The sequence below is a fragment of the Trematomus bernacchii genome, unplaced genomic scaffold (assembly GCF_902827165.1).
Source record: "Trematomus bernacchii unplaced genomic scaffold, fTreBer1.1, whole genome shotgun sequence".
In the NCBI taxonomy this organism is placed as follows: domain Eukaryota; kingdom Metazoa; phylum Chordata; class Actinopteri; order Perciformes; family Nototheniidae; genus Trematomus; species Trematomus bernacchii.
In genome coordinates, this window is record NW_022987769.1 from 430,239 (window position 1) to 448,152 (window position 17,914).

Here is a 17,914-nt window from a genome sequence, read left to right on the forward strand (position 1 = left end):
TAAAAGGCACTGTTTTCTTTGCACAACATTTTCCCGGTTATCCCGAATAAAGGTTTTCTGAATCTGATCACTCTCTGAAGAGAGGGGGGGGGGGGGCTACAAGGATCTGTTTGGGGTCTGGAGCAGGACACTTCAGAGACATGTCCTTAGTAACAGCTGGAAGAGAGGGGGGGGGGGGGCTACAAGGATCTGTTTTGGGTTTGGAGCAGGACACTTCAGAGACATGTCCTTAGTAACAGCTGGAAGAGAGAGGGGTGGGGGGGCTACAAGGATCTGTTTGGGGTTGGAGCAGGACACTTCAGAGACATGTCCTTAGTAACAGCTGGAAGAGGGGGGGGGGGGGCTACAAGGATCTGTTTGGGGTCTGGAGCAGGACACTTCAGAGACATGTCCTTAGTAACAGCTGGAAGAGGGGGGGGGGGGCTACAAGGATCTGTTTGGGGTTTGGAGCAGGACACTTCAGAGACATGTCCTTAGTAACAGCTGATGAGAGGGGGGGGGGCTACAAGGATCTGTTTGGGGTCTGGAGCAGGACACTTCAGAGACATGTCCTTAGTAACAGCTGGAAGAGGGGGGGGGGGGGGCTACAAGGATCTGTTTGGGGTTTGGAGCAGGACCCTTCAGAGACATGTCCTTAGTAACAGCTGGAAGAGAGGGGGGGGGGGCTACAAGGATCTGTTTGGGGTTTGGAGCAGGACACTTCAGAGACATGTCCTTAGTAACAGCTGGAAGAGAGGGGGGGGGGGCTACAAGGATCTGTTTGGGGTTTGGAGCAGGACACTTCAGAGACATGTCCTTAGTAACAGCTGGAAGAGAGAGGGGGGGGGGGCTACAAGGATCTGTTTGGGGGTTTGGAGCAGGACACTTCAGAGACATGTCCTTAGTAACAGCTGGAAGAGAGGGGGGGGGGGGCTACAAGGATCTGTTTGGGGGTTTGGAGCAGGACACTTCAGAGACATGTCCTTAGTAACAGCTGGAAGAGAGAGGGGGGGGGCTACAAGGATCTGTTTGGGGTTTGGAGCAGGACACTTCAGAGACATGTCCTTAGTAACAGCTGGAAGAGAGGGGGGGGGGCTACAAGGATCTGTTTGGGGTCTGGAGCAGGACACTTCAGAGACATGTCCTTAGTAACAGCTGGAAGAGAGAGGGGTGGGGGGGCTACAAGGATCTGTTTGGGGTCTGGAGCAGGACACTTCAGAGACATGTCCTTAGTAACAGCTGGAAGAGAGGGGGGGGGGGCTACAAGGATCTGTTTGGGGTTTGGAGCAGGACACTTCAGAGACATGTCCTTAGTAACAGCTGGAAGAGGGGGGGGGGGGGGGCTACAAGGATCTGTTTGGGGTCTGGAGCAGGACACTTCAGAGACATGTCCTTAGTAACAGCTGGAAGAGAGGGGGGGGGGGGGCTACAAGGATCTGTTTGGGGTTTGGAGCAGGACACTTCAGAGACATGTCCTTAGTAACAGCTGGAAGAGAGGGGGGGGGGGCTACAAGGATCTGTTTGGGGTTTGGAGCAGGACACTTCAGAGACATGTCCTTAGTAACAGCTGGAAGAGAGGGGGGGGGGGCTACAAGGATCTGTTTGGGGTTTGGAGCAGGACACTTCAGAGACTCACATGTGATGTGTGTGTCTCACATGTGATGTGATGTGTGTCTCACATGTGATGTGATGTGTGTGTCTCACATGTGATGTGTGTGTCTCACATGTGATGTGTGTGTCTCACATGTGATGTGTGTGTCTCACATGTGATGTAATGTGTGTGTCTCACATGTGATGTAATGTGTGTGTCTCACATGTGATGTGTGTGTCTCACATGTGATGTGTGTGTCTCACATGTGATGTGTGTGTCTCACATGTGATGTGTGTGTCTCACATGTAATGTGTGTGTCTCACATGTGATGTGTGTGTCTCACATGTGATGTGTGTGTCTCACATGTGATGTGTGTGTCTCACATGTGATGTGTGTGTCTCACATGTGATGTGATGTGTGTGTCTCACATGTGATGTGATGTGTGTGTCTCACATGTGATGTGATGTGTGTGTCTCACAAGTGATGTGTGTGTCTCACATGTGATGTAATGTGTGTGTCTCACATGTGATGTGTGTGTCTCACATGTGATGTGTGTGTCTCACATGTGATGTGATGTGTGTGTCTCACATGTGATGTAATGTGTGTGTCTCACATGTGATGTGTGTGTCTCACATGTGATGTGATGTGTGTGTCTCACATGTGATGTGTGTGTCTCACATGTGATGTGATGTGTGTGTCTCACATGTGATGTAATGTGTGTGTCTCACATGAGGGTAGTACTCCATGAGGATGAGGAACTCCGCTCGTCCCTCAGCGTTCGTCCTCTCGTCGGCGGCGAGGAATCGGGCGATGTTGTCGTGCAGCTGCAGCAGCGGCAGGCCGTAGATCGAGCGCTCGTTAGTGAAGCTCTGCCGATTGGCCGAAGAGAAGAGTTTCACGGCAACGCAGCGCTCGTTAAGAGAGCCTCTGAACACCGTGCCGTAACGACCCCGACCAATCAGCTGCCAGCACGGAGGAGAGGCTCGTTAGACAGACTGTGTGTGTGTGTGTGTGTGTGTGTGTGTGTGTGTGTGTGTGTGTGTGTGTGTGTGTGTGTGTGTGTGTGAGTGTGTGTGAGTGTGTGTTTGTGTGTCTGTCTCTCTGTCTGTCTCTCTGTGTGTATGTTTGTGTGTCTGTCTCTCTGTGTGTCTGTCTCTCTGTGTGTCTGTCTGTCTCTCTGTGTGTCTGTTTGTGTGTCTGTCTCTCTGTGTGTATGTTTGTGTGTCTGTGTGTCTGTCTGTCTCTCTGTGTGTATGTTTGTGTGTCTGTCTCTCTGTGTGTCTGTCTCTCTGTGTGTCTGTCTGTCTCTCTGTGTGTATGTCTCTCTGTGTGTCTGTCTCTCTGTGTGTCTGTCTCTCTGTGTGTCTGTCTCTCTGTGTGTCTGTCTCTCTGTGTGTCTGTCTGTCTCTCTGTGTGTCTGTCTCTCTGTGTGTCTGTCTCTCTGTGTGTCTGTCTGTCTCTCTGTGTGTCTGTCTCTCTGTGTGTCTGTCTCTCTGTGTGTCTGTCTGTCTCTCTGTGTGTCTGTCTCTCTGTGTGTCTGTCTGTCTCTCTGTGTGTCTGTCTCTCTGTGTGTCTGTCTCTCTGTGTGTCTGTCTCTCTCTTTGTCTGTCTCTCTCTTTGTCTGTCTCTCTGTGTGTCTGTCTCTCTGTGTGTCTGTCTGTCTCTCTGTGTGTCTGTCTCTCTGTGTGTCTGTCTCTCTCTTTGTCTGTCTCTCTGTGTGTCTGTCTCTCTGTGTGTCTGTCTCTCTCTTTGTCTGTCTCTCTGTGTGTATGTCTCTCTGTGTGTCTGTCTCTCTCTTTGTCTGTCTCTCTGTGTGTATGTCTCTCTCTTTGTCTGTCTCTCTGTGTGTATGTCTCTCTGTGTGTCTGTCTGTCTCTCTGTGTGTCTGTCTCTCTGTGTGTCTGTCTCTCTCTTTGTCTGTCTCTCTGTGTGTCTGTCTGTCTCTCTGTGTGTCTGTCTCTCTGTGTGTCTGTCTCTCTGTGTGTCTGTCTCTCTGTGTGTCTGTCTCTCTCTTTGTCTGTCTCTCTGTGTGTCTGTCTCTCTGTGTGTCTGTCTCTCTGTGTGTCTGTCTCTCTGTGTGTCTGTCTCTCTCTTTGTCTGTCTCTCTGTGTGTCTGTCTCTCTCTTTGTCTGTCTCTCTGTGTGTATGTCTCTCTGTGTGTCTGTCTGTCTCTCTGTGTGTCTGTCTCTCTGTGTGTCTGTCTCTCTCTTTGTCTGTCTCTCTGTGTGTCTGTCTCTCTGTGTGTCTGTCTCTCTGTGTGTCTGTCTCTCTGTGTGTCTGTCTCTCTCTTTGTCTGTCTCTCTGTGTGTCTGTCTCTCTCTTTGTCTGTCTCTCTGTGTGTCTGTCTCTCTGTGTGTCTGTCTCTCTGTGTGTCTGTCTCTTCTGTGTGTCTGTCTCTCTGTGTGTCTGTCTCTCTGTGTGTCTCTCTCTGTGTGTCTGTCTCTCTCTTTGTCTGTCTCTCTGTGTGTCTGTCTCTCTCTTTGTCTGTCTCTCTGTGTGTCTGTCTCTCTCTTTGTCTGTCTCTCTGTGTGTATGTCTCTCTGTGTGTCTGTCTCTCTCTTTGTCTGTCTCTCTGTGTGTCTGTCTCTCTGTGTGTATGTCTCTCTGTGTGTCTGTCTCTCTGTGTGTCTGTCTCTCTCTTTGTCTGTCTCTCTGTGTGTCTGTCTCTCTGTGTGTCTGTCTCTCTGTGTGTCTGTCTCTCTGTGTGTCTGTCTCTCTGTGTGTCTGTCTCTCTGTGTGTCTGTCTCTCTGTGTGTATGTCTCTCTGTGTGTCTGTCTCTCTGTGTGTATGTCTCTCTGTGTGTCTGTCTCTCTGTGTGTATGTCTCTCTGTGTGTATGTCTCTCTGTTGTGTCTGTCTCTCTGTGTGTCTGTCTCTCTGTGTGTATGTCTCTCTGTGTGTCTGTCTCTCTGTGTGTCTGTCTCTCTGTGTGTCTGTCTCTCTGTGTGTATGTCTCTCTGTGTGTCTGTCTCTCTGTGTGTCTGTCTCTCTCTTTGTCTGTCTCTCTGTGTGTCTGTCTCTCTGTGTGTCTGTCTCTCTGTGTGTCTGTCTCTCTGTGTGTCTGTCTCTCTGTGTGTCTGTCACTCTCTTTGTCTGTCTCTCTGTGTGTCTGTCTCTCTCTTTGTCTGTCTCTCTGTGTGTCTGTCTCTCTCTTGTCTGTCTCTCTGTGTGTCTGTCTCTCTCTTTGTCTGTCTCTCTGTGTGTATGTCTCTCTGTGTGTCTGTCTCTCTCTTTGTCTGTCTCTCTGTGTGTCTGTCTCTCTCTGTGTGTCTGTCTCTCTGTGTGTCTGTCTCTCTGTGTGTCTGTCTCTCTGTGTGTCTGTCTCTCTGTGTGTCTGTCTCTCTCTTTGTCTGTCTCTCTGTGTGTCTGTCTCTCTCTTTGTCTGTCTCTCTCTTTGTCTGTCTCTCTGTGTGTCTGTCTCTCTCTTTGTCTGTCTCTCTGTGTGTCTGTCTCTCTGTGTGTCTGTCTCTCTGTGTGTCTGTCTCTCTGTGTGTCTGTCTCTCTGTGTGTCTGTCTCTCTGTGTGTCTGTCTCTCTGTGTGTCTGTCTCTCTGTGTGTCTGTCTCTCTCTTTGTCTGTCTCTCTGTGTGTCTGTCTCTCTCTTTGTCTGTCTCTCTGTGTGTCTGTCTCTCTCTTTGTCTGTCTCTCTGTGTGTATGTCTCTCTGTGTGTCTGTCTCTCTCTTTGTCTGTCTCTCTGTGTGTCTGTCTCTCTGTGTGTCTGTCTCTCTGTGTGTATGTCTCTCTGTGTGTCTGTCTCTCTGTGTGTCTGTCTCTCTCTTTGTCTGTCTCTCTGTGTGTCTGTCTCTCTGTGTGTCTGTCTCTCTGTGTGTATGTCTCTCTGTGTGTCTGTCTCTCTGTGTGTCTGTCTCTCTGTGTGTCTGTCTCTCTCTTTGTCTGTCTCTCTGTGTGTATGTCTCTCTGTGTGTCTGTCTCTCTCTTTGTCTGTCTCTCTCTTTGTCTGTCTCTCTGTGTGTCTGTCTCTCTGTGTGTCTGTCTCTCTGTGTGTCTGTCTCTCTGTGTGTCTGTCTCTCTCTTTGTCTGTCTCTCTGTGTGTATGTCTCTCTGTGTGTCTGTCTCTCTCTTTGTCTGTCTCTCTCTTTGTCTGTCTCTCTGTGTGTCTGTCTCTCTGTGTGTATGTCTCTCTGTGTGTCTGTCTCTCTCTTTGTCTGTCTCTCTGTGTGTCTGTCTCTCTGTGTGTCTGTCTCTCTGTGTGTCTGTCTCTCTGTGTGTATGTCTCTCTGTGTGTCTGTCTCTCTGTGTGTCTGTCTCTCTGTGTGTCTGTCTCTCTGTGTGTCTGTCTCTCTGTGTGTCTGTCTCTCTCTTTGTCTGTCTCTCTCTTTGTCTGTCTCTCTGTGTGTCTGTCTCTCTGTGTGTCTGTCTCTCTGTGTGTCTGTCTCTCTGTGTGTCTGTCTCTCTCTTTGTCTGTCTCTCTGTGTGTATGTCTCTCTGTGTGTATGTCTTTCTGTGTGTATGTCTTTCTGTGTGTCTGTCTCTCTGTGTGTCTGTCTGTGTGTGTGTCTGTCTGTCTGTCTCTCTGTGTGTCTGTCTCTCTGTGTGTCTGTCTCTCTGTGTGTCTGTCTTTCTGTGTGTCTGTCTCTCTGTGTGTCTGTCTGTGTGTGTGTCTGTCTGTCTGTCTCTCTGTGTGTCTGTCTCTCTGTGTGTCTGTCTCTCTGTGTGTCTGTCTTTCTGTGTGTCTGTCTCTCTGTGTGTCTGTCTGTGTGTGTGTCTGTCTTTCTGTGTGTCTGTCTTTATGTGTGTCTGTCTCTCTGTGTGTCTGTCTCTCTGTGTGTCTGTCTGTGTGTGTGTCTGTCTTTCTGTCTGTGTGTCTGTCTCTTTGTCTGTCTCTCTGTGTATGTCTGTCTCTCAGCCTGTCTGTCTCTCAGCCTGTCTGTGTGTGTCTGTGTCTGTGTGTGTGTGTGTGTGTGTGTGTGTGTGTGTGTGTGTGTGTGTGTGTGTGTGTGTGTGTGTGTGTGTGTGTGTGTGTGTGTGTGTGTGTGTGTGTGTGTACCTCCAGTAGCTTCAGGTCCTCAGCAGTGTGTGCTGCCTCCATCTCATCCTCAGCCCACAGAATGTGCTTCTGCTTCCCTGAGTACACAGATACATTTGATTAATAACTATTATTAATTATTAGTTTATATAAATGTTGTTTAATCATCTTCATTATATTAATTATTATTATAATTATTATTTATTTATTTAGTTTAGGCAAATATTATTATTATTAAAATGATCAAATATATTATTTCTATATGTTTTTGTAATCATTTTAATGTATAAAGCCATTTTATGAAAGCTTCCACTCTACATATGTGAGAGATCTGCTCCAGTTAGTGACTCTCACAACCTCAGACCCAGCGCCTGGATACGGGTCCAGGTTCCTGGATACGGGTCCAGGTACCTGGATACGGGTCCAGGTTCCTGGATACGGGTCCAGGTACCTGGATACGGGTCCAGGTTCCTGGATACGGGTCCAGGTACCTGGATACGGGTCCAGGTTCCTGGATACGGGTCCAGGTTCCTGGATACGGGTCCAGGTTCCTGGATACGGGTCCAGGTTCCTGGATACGGGTCCAGGTACCTGGATACGGGTCCAGGTTCCTGGATACGGGTCCAGGTTCCTGGATACGGGTCCAGGTTCCTGGATACGGGTCCAGGTTCCTGGATACGGGTCCAGGTTCCTGGATACGGGTCCAGGTTCCTGGATACGGGTCCAGGTACCTGGATACGGGTCCAGGTACCTGGATACGGGTCCAGGTTCCTGCTGTGCGGACTGAGGCTGGAGAAAGGAGTCTTTCTCATTATGGTCCTTGGTCTTGGAATGACCTTCAATCACGCCTCAAACTGAGGGCACTTGTCTCTATAGCATGCTTTAAATTGAAGTGGTCTGAAGTCCTCACCACCAGCTGCTCTTGCAGTAACAGGTACCTTTCTTACTGTCCTAATGTGCACAATGTAGTGACTGCTTTTTCATCTTGTTTTCTTAGTTGTGTTCTCTGTATTTTATATGTATGTGTTCTGTGTCACGTTGCTGCCTTCTTGGCCAGGTCAGCTTTGAAAATGAGATTTTATCTCAATGCTTTTATCTGGTTAAATAAAGGTTAAATAAAAAAGAAATAAAACATTTTGTAGGAGCCGCATTTAAGTTTATTTTGTTGTGATTTATTTGGAGCCTTTATTAATGCATTTTTCTGTTTCAGTGAGAGGTGCGCTTTGCTCAGGTGAAGGGGGCGGGGCTAAAGCTTTAAGTTGGAGGTGCGGTGTGTGACGGCAGGGCAGCAGGCAGCAGCAATACCGTCATTGACACGCAGACGCAACCTGAGGCTTAGTAAAAGACGGATTATTAGGATCTGCTGTTTAAGTTTATGTTAAATATTGTTTTCGTATTTTGTTTTATGTTTGCTGGAAATAAACGTTGAAAAGCAAGCGAAACGTCCAGTGGATTTTGTCCTGCGAGTCTGACACTGCTTCCCAGCCCCGAGCTCTACATGTGGCCAAGAACAAGAACTTTTGAGGTATCGAGTTACAAGACAAACTTTGGGGATTTTGGCCACTACACATTATATTATTATTATTATTTATTATTAATATATCTATTTATTTGTTTACTTTTTCCTTGATATTGTTTTGTATTATTATAAAAAAATGGTATTAATTATTATTAATTAAAATGTATATTATTATTATCTGCATTCACCTTTCATCATGCGGTATCCCAGGAACAACGCCACGATGACGACGGCTGCCATGGCGAGGGTTGCCAGGGCGATGAGCGCCGCCTCCCCCCTCCTCAGCAGCTGCTGGTCTGCAGGACGAGGAGGAAGAAAACCATCATCATCATCATCATCATCATCATCATCAGGATTTACATTCAGCAGTGAGACCAGTAAAGGACTGGAGAAGGATCAATAATGAAACCAGGCACGTGATTGGTCGTCTCCAGAGAGGGTAAAAGTACACACATCCTTTATTCAGGTAGAAGTACAGATACTCGTGTTTAAAAATACTCTGGTAAAAGTAGAAGTACAGATACTCGTGTTTAAAAATACTCTGGTAAAAGTAGAAGTACTGACTAAACTTCTTTACTCAAGTCAAAGTAAAGAGGCTTTGAAATGTACTTAAGTAAAAAGTACCCATAACTAGCAGCTGTTTTAAAGAGTACCTGACCTCCCTTTATATTAATAGAACAATAATGTCATTGTTAGCTAATGAATGTTTCCATGCTGAACAACGGCAACATGACAACGTTTTCATTGGTCCCTCTTCTTTAGAGAAGACCAGGAAATGATGGATACACGGATCGTGTTCAAATCAATAGGCACGCAATGACTCTAAATAATAATGATCACGCCACCAAACACACATTCAAACTAAAGGAACCAGCCTGTTTGGGAAATGTGAGAAGTAGAAAGTACAGGTATTTGTGTTCAACATGTAAGAAGTAGAAAGTACAGGTATTTGTGTTCAACATGTAAGAAGTAGAAAGTACAGGTATTTGGGTTCAAAATGTGAGAAGTAGAAAGTACAGGTATTTGTGTTCAACATGTAAGAAGTAGAAAGTACAGGTATTTGTGTTCAACATGTAAGAAGTAGAAAGTACAGGTATTTGTGTTCAACATGTAAGAAGTAGAAAGTACAGGTATTTGGGTTCAACATGTGAGAAGTAGAAAGTACAGGTATTTGTGTTCAACATGTAAGAAGTAGAAAGTACAGGTATTGTGTTCAACATGTAAGAAGTAGAAAGTACAGGTATTTGTGTTCAACATGTAAGAAGTAGAAAGTACAGGTATTTGTGTTCAACATGTAAGAAGTAGAAAGTACAGGTATTTGTGTTCAACATGTAAGAAGTAGAAAGTACAGGTATTTGGTGTTCAACATGTGAGAAGTAGAAAGTACAGGTATTTGTGTTCAACATGTAAGAAGTAGAAAGTACAGGTATTTGTGTTCAACATGTAAGAAGTAGAAAGTACAGGTATTTGTGTTCAACATGTAGAAGTAGAAAGTACAGGTATTTGGGTTCAACATGTGAGAAGTAGAAAGTACAGGTATTTGTGTTCAACATGTAAGAAGTAGAAAGTACAGGTATTTGTGTTCAACATGTAAGAAGTAGAAAGTACAGGTATTTGTGTTCAACATGTAAGAAGTAGAAAGTACAGGTATTTGGGTTCAACATGTAAGAAGTAGAAAGTACAGGTATTTGGGTTCAACATGTAAGAAGTAGAAAGTACAGGTATTTGGGTTCAACATGTAAGAAGTAGAAAGTACAGGTATTTGGGTTCAACATGTAAGAAGTAGAAAGTACAGGTATTTGTGTTCAACATGTAAGAAGTAGAAAGTACAGGTATTTGGGTTCAACATGTGAGAAGTAGAAAGTACAGGTGTTTGGGTTAGAAATGTAAGAAGTAGAAAGTACAGGTATTTGTGTTCAACATGTAAGAAGTAGAAAGTACAGGTATTTGGGTTCAACATGTAAGAAGTAGAAAGTACAGGTATTTGGGTTCAACATGTAAGAAGTAGAAAGTACAGGTATTTGAGTTCAACATGTAAGAAGTAGAAAGTACATGTATTTGTGTTCAACATGTAAGAAGTAGAAAGTACATGTATTTGTGTTCAACATGTAAGAAGTAGAAAGTACATGTATTTGTGTTCAACATGTAAGAAGTAGAAAGTACAGGTATTTGTGTTCAACATGTAAGAAGTAGAAAGTACATGTATTTGTGTTCAACATGTAAGAAGTAGAAAGTACATGTATTTGTGTTCAACATGTAAGAAGTAGAAAGTACAGGTATTTGTGTTCAACATGTAAGAAGTAGAAAGTACAGGTATTTGGGTTCAACATGTGAGAAGTAGAAAGTACAGGTATTTGTGTTCAACATGTAAGAAGTAGAAAGTACAGGTATTTGGGTTCAACATGTAAGAAGTAGAAAGTACAGGTATTTGTGTTCAACATGTAAGAAGTAGAAAGTACAGGTATTTGGGTTCAACATGTAAGAAGTAGAAAGTACAGGTATTTGTGTTCAACATGTAAGAAGTAGAAAGTACAGGTATTTGAGTTCAACATGTAAGAAGTAGAAAGTACATGTATTTGTGTTCAACATGTAAGAAGTAGAAAGTACATGTATTTGTGTTCAACATGTAAGAAGTAGAAAGTACATGTATTTGTGTTCAACATGTAAGAAGTAGAAAGTACAGGTATTTGTGTTCAACATGTAAGAAGTAGAAAGTACAGGTATTTGTGTTCAACATGTAAGAAGTAGAAAGTACATGTATTTGTGTTCAACATGTAAGAAGTAGAAAGTACAGGTATTTGTGTTCAACATGTAAGAAGTAGAAAGTACAGGTATTTGTGTTCAACATGTGAGAAGTAGAAAGTACAGGTATTTGAGTTCAACATGTAAGAAGTAGAAAGTACAGGTATTTGTGTTCAACATGTAAGAAGTAGAAAGTACAGGTATTTGTGTTCAACATGTGAGAAGTCAAAGTAAAAAGTGGTCAGAAAAATAAGTAGTGGAGTAAAGTACTGATACCAGAAACATGTACTTAAGTACAGTAACAAAGTATTTTTACTCCACTACTTCCCACCTCTGTCGTCTAACCTGTGTGTGTGTGTGTGTGTGTGTGTGTGTGTGTGTGTGTGTGTGTGTGTGTGTGTGTGTGTGTGTGTGTGTCTCACCTGTGTGCCTCTGGTCGGGGGGCAGCTCAGGGGGAGGGGCTTCACTGAACTCTGTGTTGCAGAGGTCTCTGTTGCAGCAGCAGAACCTGTAGCTTTCAGTCTGGATGTGAGAGGGCGTCGCTGTTACCAGGCAACGGTCGCCATGACACTCCTGCTGGTCCTCAGCGTTAGGCCAGCAGCCTGGGACACAGGAAGCGGGTCTTAAAACTCTATTTACACTAAATTAATCAGGAACTAGACACCCTAACTCAAAGAGTCTCAGGCTGTTGGGATCTTTTAGACTCTTCAGGATTCTTCAAGACTCTTTGAGGATCTATGGGACTCTCTTGGACTCTCTTGGACACTTAAATATACGCTGACGCCTGGTTGGTGGTAAAGCAAACAGGTTCACAAGTTCAACTAACTGCGATCTAACAGTAACTTCAGCATGGGACCAGAACAGGTCTTATTTCAGTGGAAAACAGGACATCTAAGGTCCTTTGAGGTGATGATTTTTAACGACTCTTTGAACCCTTAGATGTTTTGGAATAGTTGACTCTTTGGGACTCTTTGGGACTCTTAGGGACTATTTGGGACTCTTTGGGACTCTTTGGGACTCTTAGGGACTATTTGGGACTCTTTGGGACTCTTTGGGACTCTTTGGGACTATTTGGGACTCTTTGGGACTCTTTGGGACTCGTAGGGACTATTTGGGACTCTTTGGGACTCTTTGGGACTCTTTGGGACTATTTGGGACTCTTTGGGACTATTTGGGACTCTTTGGGACTCTTTGGGATCCTTTGAGACTCTTTGGGACTCTTTGGGACTCTTAGGGACTATTTGGGACTCTTTGGGACTTGTTGCGACTTTTTGAGACTCTTTGAGACTCTTTGGGACTCTTAGGGACTATTTGGGACTCTTTGGGACTTGTTGCGACTTTTTGGGACTCTTTGAGACTCTTTGGGAGTCTTTTAGACTTTGGTATCCTTTGGGACTTGTTGCGACTCTTTTGGACTCTTTTGGACTCTTTGAGACTCTTTGGGAGTCTTTTAGACTTTGGTATCCTTTGGGACTCTTTTGGACTCTTTGAGAGTCTTTGGGACTTGTCGGGACTTGTCGGGACTTGTCGGGACTCTTTCAGCCTTTCAGACTCTTTGGGACTCTGGGACTCTTTTGGACTTGTTGCGACTCTTTGGGACTCGTTGGGACTCTTTGGGACTCGTTGGGACTCTTTTGGACTCGTTGGGACTCTTTGAGACTCTTTGAGACTCTTTGGGACTCTTTTGGACTCTTTAGCCGTGTTCACACCGGAGTACTTTTCACCGTACTTTTCGCGTTTAGTTCCGTGAGTACCCCTTATGTCGCGTTCACACCAAAAATCGTACTTAATCTCGGGTACTTTTACCCCCATTTTTAGAGCCCGCTGGGAGAGCGTACTTTTCTGTGGGTGAAAAGTGCCCCAGTGCTGATTGGCTGGGCGAATTGCAAACCACGCCCGTACAACTGTGAAAATGTTGTGTGGAGACGCCATTGTTTTTCCTCGCTACAAAAACCCAACGCACCGACGGAGCGTTGGGTTTGTTTTTGAAAGCAGTTATGGCAAGCATCAAGAAATGATGATGAGGAGGTGTCGGCGCTTCTGGAGATCTACGCCGAGGACGCGACCCAGGGAAAGCTACTGAAGCCAGTTCAGTAGCTTTCACTCGACCTGGGAATTGTGCACAGCCGGCTAAAAATAAAGAAACTCAGGCAGGACTACAAACGGCGGATTCAGTGGCCAACGATGACTACCACGATGAAGGTAAAATCAACTACATGCACTGGGGTTTTAATCTGCACAATAATGGTCTCAGATGTACTTTTATTTGCTCAGTAGATCAAGCTAGCCATGCTAGGCTGAATAGGCTAACACCGGCCCCGAGCTAGCTACATCTAGCTAGCTAGATATTCTCGGCCGCTATGAAAACGTTTTGACTTGTGAATAACTGTGCAGTGTTTCTGTAATTTGCTTCACTAACTCATGGCACTAATCGTCTGTTTCAGGCGAGGATGGACAACTCTCGGGATTGGAAACAAGCGAGCTTTGCCTTCTAGATCACAGCGCTAGCTCGTCCTCCTTACCAGCAACCAAACGCAAAGGTACACACACAGTTTGTCTTGAAAGAACGTTACGCATCGAACTGATGTTCACAATCATGTTTATTTAATAATATTCATCATATTTTATGTTTAACTTGCCTCAACAACATTAAACAAAGTTCAAGCATACATGAAGCACTCTTCAAAAAGGAACAATCCTCCGTGTTTGAACCTCTTGAATCGCTGCATAGCCGATTTATCTGGACTGGATTATCCCAGAGAGGCCAAACATTCTTTATAACACAGTTTCAGATTTGTGAAACCTTAATTCTATTTGTGAAAATACCAAAAACACATTCCTAGTATGTTGTAAAACTACATGGCGACTAAACAGGTCTTGCTTATTTTCCCCTCTTAGGAAAGCGGACACGGGATGCGAATTTTCTCCGAAACTAACATGTATGTTTCCATAGTGTTTATGGCAGACGGATGCAGTGGGTCTCAGGAAGATATATAATAACGGTGGGTTTGCTGCTGAGCCTATTTACTGTGCATACAACACACCTGGCACAGTTTATTGTTATTATATTGCCACACTGTACACTATTGTAATGTTGCCTGTCTTGACTGGAAAATAAAAGAGAAACAAAAGCACTGTACAAAAGATTATCTTTATTGTCAAAATGTTTACAATGTACACGCTGTTCAGATGCCTCATAAGGGCTGTGGCGTGTCTTGCCCCCCAGCCTCTGCAATGGCTGGCCCATCAAGCTGGGTCTCCGGTAAGGCAGTCCATTCGTCCCTGTACTCATTACTCTCACAAAGGTTATGTAATATGCAACATGCTGCCACCTGGATTGTGATCTTGTCCATCCTGCAGTCGTTTCTTTTCATCAAGCACCGCCACCTGCCCTTCAGTCTGCCAAAAGCGTTCTCCACCACCACTCGTGCTCGGCTTGTTTTGTTATTGTACGCAAGTTGCTCAGGCTGCATGAACTCAGTTACAAAGCTGTATAACATGAGCACAAACAGCACAACTTCAGTCGACTCCATCTCCATCATGTCTGAGGTCGGAAACAACAGACGCCTAATGTACAGCGAGTGGGTGGGCGTCGCAGTATACAAGGGAAGTTTTTCTTCTTCTTCTTCTCTTGTTTTGCAGCGGATTGCAAACAACTTTAAGGTGCATACCGCCACCTACTGTACTCGCCGTGAAGTGGTTTGTGGCCTGCCAGTAAAGCCAAAGCAGAAGAAGAAGAAGTGACGTCAGCGGCTCATTTGCGTAATCTTCCCTCAGGGAAAAGTACTCCGGTGTGAACGCGATCTGTACTAAGTGCTCTGGGGTTAAAAGCGCCGGGCACTGAGTGCCAGAACTAAGTACAGGAAAGTACTTGGTGTGAACGCGGCTTTTGAGATTCTTTGAGACTTTGGGATCTTTTGGGACTCTTTTGGACTTGTCAGTACTCTTTGGGACTCTTTGGGACTCTTTGGGACTTGTCGGGACTCTTTCAGCCTTTCAGACTCTTTGGGACTCCATAACCTGTTTTTTCACGAAACTGTGTCTCAGGGCTTCTTAACCTGTTAAGCACCAAGCCTGTTTTTCATGTTTCAGGCTCGAAAATGACATGCCCAAAACAAATGACTACAACTTAACTTCTAAAAGGGTTATATGAATAATTTATTTTATCAAAGCAAGGTTACATCTGTGAGTTGGATGTAGAAGTGTCAGAATCAATATAGATGTTTTTTATTTTAAAGAAAATTCAGATTTTACATAGTAAAAAACTGTAAATTATAGTGTCCGTCCAAATATTATTTTTTACAGATAGTGAAAACTACCCTTGGATGATGGGTTAGTAGACTAAAAGCTTTAGGAATCCAAAGTACAACATATAATAAGTACCCTGTATCAAGATTGATGTAAAACAAGTGACATTTGACCTTTTTAGAGAGGTTTAGCCAAAACCACCCCACCTCTGAGGTGATTTGGGTGAAAATGTTTTTTTTTCCATATCTCTGGCCCCTCTTGGTCGATTTTGATGGTTGACACCTCTTTCTGACCGTTAGAGCCAATAGAATCGAAGGGGGAGGCCCCCACACACACACGTTGTGAAGAGAAAAGGTGGGGGCTGCGCGCATGGAAATGTGCAGCAGAGTGGACCGATCTCTAGCTCTGGCATTTGGAAACTAAAAAGCAGTTTTATTGCTTATGGATTATCAGAAATCATTTCAAAGAGGACACAGACACATTGGATGAACCTATGGATTAACTGCAGCATCGTTTTTATATCGTTTTAATGCCATTGAAGACCAGTTTTGACCAAGGTAAGCCATGTTAGCGTTTCTAGCTACCTAGCTCCACATGTTATGATGTACGCTTTCGTTTATAGCGTCGCAAATGTTTATCACTGAGTGTTGAGGTGGGCACCACTAGATTCAGTGTCTCCAGGAGACCAAAAACAAGTGGTTGGCTGTGCATCTAGGATAAGTAATAAGGGAGTTATTGTGAGTTTAGGTGCAGTGATAGGTTACATTTTTTCGCTCGTGGCTAATTCAGAGGCTGAGTGTTAGCATTGTGGGTTTTTTTTTGGAAAAAAAAATTAAAAAGATCAGTTAGCTGAGTTTCTTCCCGTTACATGGATATAAAACATTCATAGTTTATTAAATATTAAGATTCCTGAGACGTTGTTTCCTGCAAATGACGCGTTTATCCGCCCGGTACCCGGGGGGGCCGTGCGTAACAGGTTAACATTTAACAACCTATGAATGTGTCATACCCACGTAACGGGGAGAAACTCAGCTAACTGAAGATACGAAAATAAATTGCTGAAACGAAACACAAGGGTAATACCAAGCTTCTGAATTAGCCCTGAGCGAAAAAATGCTAACGCACTTAGCACAGAACTCACGGTCTAAATACTTTATTCAGGGTTCTTACACCTTTTCCAAAGTCAAATTCAAGCACTTTTCAAGGTGCATTTTCAAGCTTTTCAAGCATCTTACAGCTGTTGTAAATTACATATTTATATACACATACTTATACTCAAATGATTATTTCCCTACCTCACATTAAATCAGATGTTCTTTATGCTATAAACAACCAAATGTGTGTTTCATAATAGCATTCTACATGAGGATGAAAAATTAAAAATGTTAGAAAAGAAAACTAAGTTTAATATTTCAAAATGAGACCCATCTGTACGTAGACTGGGCATCCCATATGACCTGGCTGAGCCAATATAAAACAATCAGCCAAATAACTTTTCAATATATTATTGATTACTATTTTTGAGGTACTTTTAGGTTGGCAGTAAACACAAGTCAGAGGTACATGGTGTACTTTGACTCCACTACATGTACTTATACCTTTAGTTACTTCACAGATGTGGATGAATGATGTGAAATAACCAAGTGTTAAATCAGACTCTAGTTCCACCTGGAGTAAATCCAAAGCTACCCTGCAGTATACAAAGTCATTCAAACTAGCTGCACCTTTACCAGCTTTGAGAACACTTTCATGATCAATCATTATAAAACATATCAGATCCAATTATTAGGGATGCTCCGATCGCCGGAATCAGTATCGGCCGATACCGATATCGCTCTCTTTTCCTCTCTCTCTCTCTCTCTCTCTCTCTCTCTCTCTCTCTCTCTCTCTCTCTCTCTCTCTCCTCTCTCTCTCTCTCTCCTCTCCTATCTCTCTCTCTCTCCCCCTATCTCTCTCCCCCTCTCTCTCCCCCTCTCTCTCCCCTCTCTCTCTCCCCCTCTCTCTCTCTCTCTCTCTCTTTTCCTGACAGCCCGTCAGTATCTCCTGCAGCTCACTGATCCAGTAATGAGCAACCCGACAGTGAAGAATAAATATATGTATAACTAGTTTAGCTTGTTCCAGAGGTAGATCAAATAGCTAAGTGTGTTAGGTCTAACTCTTAATGTGTGTTCTGCTCCGCTCACCGGTCCGTCACAGCGGGTGGAGCTGCAGGATTTCTGCTTCACACACGTTGCATACCGCTATTTTATTGTCATTTTCGGACACTTAAAATACTGCCAGACTAGTGAAGCCATTTTGGCGAGCTTGTTTTGCCGCACAGAGAAAAGTGTCATGTATTTTACATGCAACGATAGCCTAATCTAAAATGTTCTACTACAGCGTACCTTTCGTGTGGTGTGTGGCTCGTCAGCGCAGACTCTCGCATCGTTATTGTTGCACACTTTGCAGGAGGCTACTCTTGGGCTTCGCTTGACCCTCGTCTTAGCCATGGCTTGTATTTGTCTTCTGCTAGCCAACGCTCGTTGAAACGGCAACCTCCTGGCATACTGTCATCTATCACTCTCATCAGAATGCCCAGGTCACACACGTAACAAAAACACTTGCCGGTCACGCGCATAGCGCGGGAAGGCCGGAGCGGAGCTGTTTTATGTAAAAGCGAAGCAATTAAGCGCGCTCCGATTTCTTTATTTTCTTTTAATCTAAAAAGCGAAGTAAAGCATTTACAATTTCAAGCACTTTATCCCAAATTCAAGCACCATTCCCAAAATTCAAGCACTTTTCAAACTTTGAAAACACCTCGTACAATTTCAAGCATTTTCAAGGATTTCCAGCACCCGTACGCACCCTG

General features: G+C 44.3%; 1 protein-coding gene across 1 annotated transcript in view; it reads right to left on the reverse strand.

Annotated features, from left to right (window-relative positions):
• Positions 1 to 17,914, reverse strand: part of LOC117496743 (bone morphogenetic protein receptor type-2-like) — a 40,951-nt gene that overhangs the window by 10,490 nt on the left and 12,547 nt on the right. Inside the window, 4 exon segments of the mRNA XM_034148480.1 lie at positions 2,299 to 2,532; positions 6,579 to 6,655; positions 8,265 to 8,372; positions 11,241 to 11,420. Coding sequence (XP_034004371.1) covers positions 2,299 to 2,532; positions 6,579 to 6,655; positions 8,265 to 8,372; positions 11,241 to 11,420 — 599 coding nt within the window.